The 11,228-nt window shown below is 41.0% G+C and overlaps 1 protein-coding gene across 2 annotated transcripts in view; it reads left to right on the forward strand.

Annotated features, from left to right (window-relative positions):
* Positions 1–9,638, forward strand: part of FOXR2 (forkhead box R2) — a 129,781-nt gene extending 120,143 nt beyond the window's left edge. The window contains exon 5 of one of the 2 annotated variants that reach the window (XM_055376211.2): positions 6,613–9,632. In XM_055376211.2, coding sequence (XP_055232186.1) covers positions 7,157–8,092 — 936 coding nt within the window. In that variant the 5' untranslated portion in view covers positions 6,613–7,156 and the 3' untranslated portion in view covers positions 8,093–9,632. Of the gene's footprint in view, positions 1–6,612 lie in introns of both variants that reach the window. The other variant, XM_004064254.5, reaches the window with a different exon arrangement.
* The last annotated feature ends 1,590 nt before the right edge of the window (positions 9,639–11,228 follow it).

Below are 11,228 nucleotides of genomic sequence, written 5' to 3' on the forward strand. Positions count from 1 at the left end.
GCTGATCACCCCAAAGAATGATGCCATATTGAGGGTTCAGTGTTGGTTTCTGCTGCTGGCAAATTGGGCACTCAGCAGTGGCAGTAGCCAGGTCAGCCATGGTGAGTGGAAATCCATATTGCTGAGCCCATGCGTAACCTCCATCCCTGCCACCATGGCCACATTGTTCATAGGCTCATTGGGCGATGACAGGGGTGGCTGGGGAAAGAGGCTGAGTGGTGTCCACAGAACGGGTCACCCTAGTCACTTGATTGTTAAAATCCTCCTTTGCTGAGGTCACCTGTTGGTGAGCACTCACATGGGATACAAATATCTTCACAGTTTTTGACCACTCAGGTCCATCCACATACCTCTTCTCCAAATTTTTTGTCACCAATTTTCCAGTCATGCTTCTTCCAGCTCCCTGACCATCCAGCCAAACCATTGGTACACCCCATGAATCAGTGTATAATCCGACATCTGGACATTTCTCCTTCCATGCAAAGTGCACAACCAGTTACACTGCTCGAAGTTCTGCCCACTGTGAAGATTTCCCTTCACCGGTGTTCTTCAGGGATGTCCTAGAAAGTGGCTGTAGTGCTGCAGCTGTCCACTTTCAGGTGGTTCCTGCATATCATGCAGAACCATCTATGAACCAGGTTCTAGTCTTCTCTTCCTGTGTCAACTGATCATAGAGAACTCTCCTTGAGGCCATTGGTGCAGGCTTGGGGAGAGAAGGCAGGGTGGCAGGAGTGGAGACCATGGGCATTTGAACCACTTCCTCATGTAACTTACTTGTGCCTTCAGGATCTGCTCAAGCCCAATCACGAATATACCTCTTCCATTTGATGATGGAATGCTGCTGTGTACGACCCACTTTATGGCTAGATGGGTCAGAAAGCACCCAGTTAATGATAGGCAGTTCAGGTCACATGGTGACTTGATGACACAGAGTCAAATGTTCACTTTCCACCAAAGCCCAGTAACAGGTCAAAAGGAGAGTAGTTATCTACAGAAGATGGCAGGGCCTTGCTCCAAAATCCTAGTGGCTTCCACTGTGATTCATCTATGGGGGCCTGCCAATGGCTCCAAACAGCATCCCTGTCTGCCACTGACACCTCAAGCACCATTGGATCTGCTGGGTCCTATGGCCCAAGTGGCAGAGCAAGCTTGCACAGCAGCCTAGACCTGTTGCAGAGCCTTCTCCTATTCTGCATCCCACTCAAAACTGGAAGCCTTTTGGGTCACTGGATAAATGAGCTGGAGTAACACACCCAAATGAGGAATGTGTTGCCTCCAAAATCCAAAGAGGCTCACTAGCCGCTGTGCTTCTTCTTGGTTGTAGGAGGGGCCAAATGCAGCAACTTATCCTTCACCTTAGAAGGAATATCTCGACAGGTCCCATACCACTGGACTCCTAGAAATTTTACTGAGACAGAAGGTCCCTGAATTTTAGTCATATTTATTTCTCATACTCTAGCACTCCAAAGTCTCACCAATAAGTCCACTGTGTTTGCTACTTTTTGCCCACTGGATCTAATCAGCATAATGTCATTGATGTAATGGACCAGTGTGATATCTTGCGGAAGTGAAAAGTGATCAAGGTCTCTTCAAATAAGATTATGACACAAAGCCAGAAAGTCAATATACCCCTGAGGTAGGACAGTAAAGGTATATTTCTGGCCTTGCCAGCTGAAGGCATATTGCTTCTGGTAGGCCTTATGGACAAGAATGGAGAAAAAAGCATTTGTCAAGTCAGTGGCTGCATACCAGGTACCAGGAGATGTGTTAATTTGTTCAACCAATGAAACCACATCTGGTACAGCAGCTTCAATTGGAGTCACCGCTTGGTTAAGCCTACTATTATCCACTGTCACTCTCCAAGATCAATCTCTTCTGCACAAAACAAATGGGAGAGTTGAATGGGGATGTGGTGGGAATCACCACTCCTGTGTCTTTCAAGTCCTTGATGGTGGCACTAATGTCCACAGTCCCTCCAGGGATGCGATATTCTTTTTGGTTTACTATTTTTCTAGGTAGAGGCAGCTCTAATGGCTTCCATTTGGCCTTTCCCACCATAATACCCCTCACCCTACCAGTCAGGGAGCCAATGTAGGGGTTTTGCCAGCTGCTAAGTATGTGTATACCAATTATACACTCTGGCACTGGGAAAATGACCACAAGATGAGTCCAGGAACCCACTGGACCCACTGTAAATCAGACCTGAGCTAAAACTCCATTAATTACCTGACATCCGTAAGCCCCTACTTTAACTGGAAGACCACAATGACGTTTTCGGTCCCACAAAGTGTCAGCTCAGAGCCAGTTTCCAGTAGTCCCCAAAATGTCTGATCATTTCCGTTTCTTCAATGCACAGTTACCCTGGTAAAAGGCCGGAGGTCTCCTTGCAGAAGGATGGGAGAAAGATTAACAGCATAAATTGTCAGTAGTGTAATGGGGTCCTTCCTCAAGGGGACTCGGCCTCCTCTTCATTCAAGGGGTTCGGGTCTGTAAACTGGCTCAAGTCTAGAAATTGAGAGGCCGTGATTTTCTGTTTTCATAATTCAAATTAGTCTTTTGTCCATTCGACCCAGAAGTTTTCTGCTTATATAAATTAAGTAGGAATGCAGTAGGCTTCCTATCAATTTCACTTTTAGAACACCATGATTAATTAGCCAATGCCAGAGTGCTCTCTCTCTGTCTCCCCACCTCTCTGTCTCTCTGTCTCGCTATATATATATATATATATATATATATATATATATATATATACACACACACACACGCACAAAGGGGAGTTTACTAAGTATTAATTCACACTATCACAAGCCCCACAATAGGCCGTCTGCAAGCTGAGGAGCAAGGAGAGCCAGACCGAGTCCCAAAACTGAAGAACTTGGAGTCTGATGTTCTAGGGCAGGAAGCATCCAGCATGGGAGAAAGATGTAGGCTGGAAGATTGGGTCAGTCTAGTCTTTTTATGTTTTTCTGCCTGCTTTATATTCTAGCCGCACTGGCAGCTGATTAGATGGTGCCCTCCCAGATTAAGGGTGGGTCTGCCTTTCCCAGCCCACTGACTCAAATGTTAATCTCCTTTGTCAGCACCCTCACAGATACACCCAGGATCAATACTTTGCATCCTTCAATCCAATCAAGTTGACATTCAGTATTAACCATCACAGGCACCCTTGGGCTGCATGCAACTTATGCAACTATACACAGCAGCCATTGGTATTGTACCTGTTTTTCTGGAACCACATATAGCTTACTCATCGTTTTTCCTGTATTCTTTCCTGTTTGCCCATTGATAGAAACAAGTACATATCTATGCTTTACAAAAGACATATACTTAAAATGAAAAAAGTATTCATATATAAAAGCAACAAATCTTAAATATCCTATCGCATTTTTTTTTTCATTACAAGTACCTTTTTTTTTTTTTTTTAATAAGAGAAAAGGTCTTATTCCACTGACCAGGCTGGAGTGTAGTGGTGCCATCACAGCTCACTGCAGCGTTGAACTCTTGGGCTGAAGCAATCTTCGCACCTCAGGATTCTGAGTAGCTAGAACTACAGGCGCACGCCATCATGCACAACTGATTTTTTAAAAAATTATAGAGACAGAGTCTCACTCTGTTGCCCAGGCTGGTCTCAAACATTTGGCTCCAAGCAATCCTCCAGCCTTGGCCTCTCAAAGCACTGGAATTACAGGCATGAGCCACTGCACCCAGCCCACAACTACCTTTTTTATTTTTAGGAGTATCATCATGTACTTAAAGCTTTTAACAGACTAAAATAGTTTCAATTAATCATAGCATATGTGGTAAAATAAAAAGTTACAATTTGGTAGTGAGAGCCCCTTTAAGGTGACTTTTCATCCTTTCAACACTCCTCCTGACATTCTTGAAAGAATTTTTATTGTAACAAGAGTCTTTATTAATATTGCTGACTTTTTTCTGCCCAAAAATGTGTATCAGCTACCCTCCTTATCAGTCCTTTGAGCGGGGACCAAAATCTGGGCACAGGAATGCTTTTGAAAATTGAAGGCAGGTAAAAGCACTGCTTCTACTGCTGCTCCTGTTGTTGGGTGTATTAGTCCGTTCTCACACTGCTATAAAGAACTACCTGAGATTGGATAACTTATAAAGAAAAGAGGTTTAGTTGATTCACAGTTCCACAGGCTGTACAGGAGGCATGGCTGGGGGGGCCTCAGGAAACAAAATTATGGCAGAAGGTGAAGGGGAAGCCAGCACATCTTCACATGACAACAGGAGAGAGAGAGAGCAAAGGGGGAATATATCATGAGAACAGCAAGGGAGAAATTCATCCCCATTATACAATCACCTCCCACCATGTCCTTCCTCCAACATTGGGGATTACAATTCAACATGAGATTTAGGTGGGGGACAGAGCCAAATCATACCATTGGGACTGCGTGTGTGTGTGTGTGTGTGTGTGTGTATGTGTATAAGAGAGCAAGCATAAGCATGCCCATGCTGAAGAGGTATTTCTAAGGTCATTATGAGTTCCCACCACTTTTTCCAACTTATTATGTTGTTGTGCCATTTTTTGCTTATAACATATGGTTTCATCAACCGCTGACATTTTTGCCTATATCAACACTCGGGATAGGTTGGGACCTGGGAAACAGGCTACCCACAAATATGAGTTTCAGTACTTTTCCAGAGCATGTGCAAAATGTCCCTGTCTCCTTTCCTGGAGCACACTTAAGCAAGATTGGGTTCTAACATGTGTTTGAGATTAACGGAGGCCATCTTTTGATGGTTACCATCTTACTCTAAAACTCATATAGTTTTATGGGTTTTGCTTTGTATAGTACATATACTGTGTTGAATGTGTACCTGGTTGGCATGTGCTAGCCTGTTCTCCACATCTCTGCTTCTGGGTAACATGTCTTTTAAGCTTAAATAATATCTTCCATGGGATCCCTTTTGATTCCTATTATCTGGGTTAAGTTATTCCTCTCTATGTTCTTCTATTGAAGTATCTAATACTCATCACACTGTATTTTAACTTTTTCTTTACTTCTCTGTCTTTCCGCATTACTCTGTGATATCCTCTTGTGTTGTGTCTTACTCATCTGCCAGACCTATTACATACTTCTTGGAACATGGTGGATGCTCAATACGTAAACATTGAATGTTTCTAAATGAGGCCCAAAGAAGCAATACAGAGTGATAACTTGGTTTTACTAGCCAATGTCTAAGGATTGGAGCACTCTCCCAGGTGAAGATGGAGGAGAAATTCTGTAACACTAGAGCCCCCATTTAAGGAATAAAAGACTGCTGAGCACTAAGATGCTTCCAGGCTCTCCGTGGTTGGCATAATAAGCTAAATATTTCAAGTTAATCTCCTGCTTTTCCAAGATCAGTGCCCCACTGGGAAGGAGATCCATTAATTCCCTGTGGGGAGATGGAAGCAGCGTTTTTATTAGAGAAGGCTTTCTGTTGTCTTAAAAGATGAGTAGAGGTTAGTTAAGTCAAGGCAATGGGTAGTAAGCCATTTTAAGCGAATGTTTTTGAGCAAAGGGACATGAGAAAAAAAACGGGTGTGTGGTGAAGATCCCAGCATTTCAGTACTTTTTGGACGTGAAGTATGAAGCAAGAAAGCTAGGGTGTTAAGTTACCCTGGAAAGGTAAGCAAGGGTGAGATTTTGGAGGGCCTTTTATGTTGCATTAAGTTATAAGATTTTATGTTATAACACCAAAATAGAGAATATTGGTATAGTGAGTAAAAGCATGTGTTCTGCAGTCAGGTTGCCTATGTTTGAAAGTCAGCTCTGGCCTTTACTAGCTCTGTGACTTAGGCTTTTTTGTGCCTTATGTTTTTTACTCTGTAAAGGAAGAATAATAAGAGTACCTACTTCATAGGATTATTTTGAAGATTGGAGTTAGAGTGCTTACAGCATTCTGTAATAATTAACAGTTGGTACAACTGTTGTGTTATTTTTTGTATTTATGCCGTAGAAAGACCACTCAGGCCACTTGTATGAAAGATTAGAGTAGAAGAGAATCAGAGTATGGAAACAATATGGAGAGTAAAGTGCCTCTCCAATAGCTCCCACTGACATTTGCTGGATATGTTTGCAACATAGTCCTATGTAGTGATTTTAATGATATCGCATACTTTACACATGGATTTTGTGCAAACTGAATTAAAGGAAACCTTGCCATTTTATTTTTCTTACAAATGTCCTGGGTGTGAACTTACTGGAAATAGAAGCTCTGGGGCTTTCAGGACCTTGCATACCGTGGCTAAATTTTGGTCCTACTGTTCAGAGTATAGTTCAGAACTCATTTCCTAAGAAGGTGACCTGGAGAGAGGAAAGCCAGCTGTTTCCCAGAAAAGGATTGAAAACGGCAGCAAGGTTAGATTCTAGTATCAGTATGAGAATAATAGGGGCCATGTTCTGATAGTTACCATCTTACTATAAAACTCAGGTTGCACGTATTACTGCCTGTTGTATATCGTATGTTGAGTATGATCAAGAGGCAATGGGTATAGTGAAAATAAAAGATCTGGGCTGTGGATCTACTTCTCCTACTTACTCGTGTCTGTATATCTCAGTTGCCATGTCTGTGACATGAGGTTAATAATACCATGTTATCTTGCAGGGCTGTGATGAAAATCAGTTGAGATCATCTATGTGAAAGCGCTTAACAGAAATCCAAAGGCACTCGATGAATGAAATGATTTTTAAAACCATTAAGGAAGACTCAGAAATATAATGTGATCTATACATATGTTTGTCCCTTCATTAAATGAACTCATCAAGAGTTTAAATATGTGCCAGATGATCACCTGTTATGCAAGTCACCGTAGTTTGCACATAATTCAGTTTATGATTCCTCTTGAAGTGACTTTCTGCTTCCAATCAAAGCTCAAGAATTCCACCTAAAAATGTTTTTCTGCTCAAAAGCTCTTTTTTATTACTTCCATGTTTTGAGCCTTGTTCCAGAAAGCTGGGGTTTCTCCAGGTCTGACCACTAATCAGTGAGACATTGGTGCCTCTTTCTTCAGTGCTTCTAGCAGGCCTACTGATAAGCTCCCTAGATGAGATACACTGCATAAAAAAAATGATGCCCAAACAACAGCTTTAAGTGCCTGCTAGATATCTGTTCTTTCAGAAGTCTCTCTCCACCTATCTCTCCAGTAAAGATGGACTTAAAACTAAAAGATTGTGAATTTTGGTACAGTCTCCATGGCCAGGTCCCAGGGCTGCTGGACTGGGACATGAGGAATGAGTTATTTCTGCCTTGTACCACAGACCAGTGCTCTTTAGCTGAGCAAATCCTTGCCAAATACAGAGTCCGAGTAATGAAGCCCCCAGAAATGCCTCAGAAGAGGAGACCCAGTCCTGATGGAGATGGTCCTCCCTGTGAACCCAATCTGTGGATGTGGGTGGACCCCAATATCCTGTGCCCCCTTGGCAGCCAGGAGGCCCCAAAGCCCAGTGGAAAAGAGGATCTGACAAACATTTCTCCTTTCCCTCAGCCCCCACAAAAAGACGAAGGGTCTAACTGCTCAGAGGACAAAGTGGTAGAGTCTCTACCATCTTCCTCCAGTGAGCAGTCTCCTTTACAGAAGCAGGGTATCCATTCCCCCAGTGACTTTGAGCTCACAGAAGATGAGGCTGAGGAACAAGAGAACAACTCCCTCCAGTCCCCTGAAATGAAATGTTTCCAGAGCCAGAAACTATGGCAAATCAACAGCCAAGAGAAGTCCTGGCAAAGGCCCCCTCTCAATTGTAGCCACCTTATTGCCCTAGCATTAAGAAACAACCCCCACTGTGGCCTCAGTGTGCAGGAGATCTACAATTTCACCCGACAGCATTTCCCCTTTTTCTGGACAGCTCCGGATGGCTGGAAGAGCACCATTCATTACAACCTCTGCTTCCTGGACAGCTTTGAGAAGGTGCCAGACAGCCTTAAGGATGAAGATAATGCAAGACCTCCCTCTTGCCTTTGGAAGCTCACTAAGGAGGGGCACCGCCGCTTTTGGGAGGAGACTCGTGCCTTAGCCTTTGCTCAAAGGGAGAGAATCCAAGAGTGCATGAGTCAGCCAGAGTTGTTGACCTCTCTCTTTGATCTTTGAAATGCCACTGCTCCCTTTTGGAACACTGCCTTCCTTACTGTGCCTACTTATCCCCTGACATTCATTAATCTCTAAACTTACCCAGCCTGGTTGGTGCCAAGTCTGTCTTTAGCTACTGTTACAATAATGGTGTAAAGTTAGAGGTGGGTACAGGGGAGACAGAACTTAAATCCAGGTGGAGAGTCATGGAAAGTCGCACGAGGAGAGTGGCTGTTCTTCCAAATTTTGAGCAAAGGAAAAAAATCCTAGAAACAATGGCATAGAAACTAAGGAAAGAAGGGTGTGTTTTGTGAAAGAAAGGAATTTTGTTTATAGAGAGTATTTTCACACATGAAAGTGAACAGTGGAATATAAAGCATAAAAGGCAGGATGGAGCCAAGCCATGGAGAACCTCGAGTGCCATGTGAAGAGAATTTGACTTGTGATGGAGAATCAAGTTTCCCCCTCTACCATTCATCAGCTACATCTCCTTTTTAAGTAAACCATTTTATCCTTCAGAACCTCACTTTTCTATTTCTGGCCCTGGACTTCTAAGCCTTGTTTCTTTGTCACCCAATTCCAATATCGACAAATAATTCTAAACAGCTACTTTTAGTTTGTATGTTTAACGTCCTGTGAAATATTCCTGTATTAACCCCAAGCCTTTTGATGATAAAGCTTTATTTTCTATTATTTTTAGTTCTGAAGATTTTATTGAGGATATGGAGGATATGCTAATGTGTCAAGGTCCATCTTAGATGCTGAGGATAAAAGGCTGAGGGATACTAGTGGGAGACATATTTATAATGTAAATATGATGAAACAGATGTGAGAAATTGACATGGAAATGGGGAGGCATTCTTCCTGGGAAAGACATGAAAGGGCGTTGGAAAAAAAACATTTTGAGCTAGTTTTGAAGAATAAATGGTAAACTGGAGTAGAGGCATTACAGAGACAACAATGTGAACAAAGTGGATGGAGTGTTTGGGGGAATGGCATGAAGTTCAGTGTGACTTAATTACATGAGGACCGTGAGTGACTAAGAGAAAACTATTAGGTGTTTGGACTTCATCTTGTGGGTTTTTGGGAGCCAAGAGAAATCAGTGGAGTTTTGCTAAAAAACAAACAAGCCAGCAGCAACAACAAACACTACAGCATTTGTTTTTCTATTTTCAAAATTATCTTTAACATCTTTTCTATGCAAATAAACTTTTGTTTATCAGATTTAAGCATAGCTTTTTGCTTCAATGATATTAACATATATCCAGGAGAAAATAGATTTTTAGGTATAAATTTAGTTGCAAAACCTTCATAATGGGGGTACAAAAACGCCTATAAGCTACAAAAGCAATTAATTCAATATAATTGTAACTATTTTGAAAGTTCACATTTTTGTAATGATGTATTATATCTCATACAAAATTGTATATTTAGGTTAAATCACAAAACAACATATGCAAACAGTATTTTTTGAAAAAAATTGTAAATGCTACTTCTGTATCATAAGGCAAAGTCCAAGTTAACAGAATACCTTGGAATTAATAAAATATTCTGCATGTAAGTAGTCACCATTTGCTTCTCATTTTTCTCCCAGATTAACACTTACTAGTAAAGGAGCTGGATGTGAAATTAATGAGACTATTTTTATCACAAACTACACTTCTAATATGCCTAGTCTGTAAACTTCTCAAACAAGGCAAGCTTTCATTTTAAGAACTAGACCTGGATTTTTCTGCTGCAACCTGGTACCTCTGAGCTTTGAACTCTATTCAATATTTTCTGATCGTTATTTCTGCTCTCTAGTTGCATGAAAAAAAGCAGTGGCTGGATATAGTGCTTCTTCAGTAATGTCAGATGATCCAGATATACCTTCAGAGGAACTTTTTAAAAAAATTATAAATTGCTGTAATCGAGTGCAAAATAAAGGAAACTTGAGTTGCTTTATTCAGCTTCCAATTTCTGGGAGGCTTAAGAATCATAAGAATTCTGGATAACAAAAGAAAATAAGACTGTGCTTATAGAGCTTGTTCTGCCGTATTTTTTCTTAATGATTGATATTTTATTGTTGCTTTTCCTGTTACATGTGATGTATGCATCAGGTGTTAAAAGGTACGATACTTTCTACAACTGAGCACCTTTTTCTGTAACTGAACAAGCAAAGAAATTACACTGAACATCTGCATCTGGCAGTATGTTTTGGAAAAATGACTAAAAATGGGTTTAAATTTAACACTATTAAATCACATCTAATATTTGATACTACATGATTCAATACAGCTATAAAATACAGTTATACAAAATATGTTAACATCAAAGAATACAACTAAAATTAAGATAGCAAACAAAACCTATATAACTTCTTTTTATAGGAAAATATTTTTGAAGTATGCATGTAGCTGCCCATTCTTTTAAAGAAAATGCACTGCAAGCAAACTTATCAAACTCCAGAAAAATCACACATAGCATTACTAAGCATATCCCCCAAAAGTGTACAATATGCACATTTGGAAAACACAAAATTAAAAAAATTGTAAACAACAGGTGAGCTTCGTATTTACAACAATGTGAAAAGAAGTCCCATTTTTAACACTGTTGTATAAAGAATTGTCTTTATGTGAAGACCAAATCTACGTTTGATTGGTGTACCTGAAAGTGATGGGGAGAATGGAACGAAGTTGGAAAACACTCTTCAGGATATTATCCAGGAGAACTTCCCCAACTTAGCAAGGCAAGCCAACGTTCAAGTTCAGGAAATACAGAGAACACCACAAAGATACTCCAGGAGAAGAGCAACCCCAAGACACATAATGGCCAGATTCACCAAGGTTGAAATGAAGGAAAAAATGTTAAGGGCAGCCAGAGAGAAAGGTCGGGCTACTGACAAAGGAAAACCCATCAGACTAACAGCAGAACCATCGGCAGAAACACTATAAGCCAGAAGAGAGTGGGGGCCAATATTCAACATTCTTAAAGAAAAGAATTTTCAACCCAGAATTTCATATCCAGCCAAACTAAGCCTCAAACTAAGCTGAGAGATTTTGTCACCAGCAGGCCTGCCTTTTTTTTATTTTATTTTATTTTATTTTATTTTTTTATTGATCATTCTTGGGTGTTTCTCACAGAGGGGGATTTGGCAGGGTCATAGGACAGTAGTGGA

The sequence above is a fragment of the Gorilla gorilla genome, chromosome X (assembly GCF_029281585.2).
Source record: "Gorilla gorilla gorilla isolate KB3781 chromosome X, NHGRI_mGorGor1-v2.1_pri, whole genome shotgun sequence".
In the NCBI taxonomy this organism is placed as follows: Eukaryota; Metazoa; Chordata; class Mammalia; order Primates; family Hominidae; genus Gorilla; species Gorilla gorilla.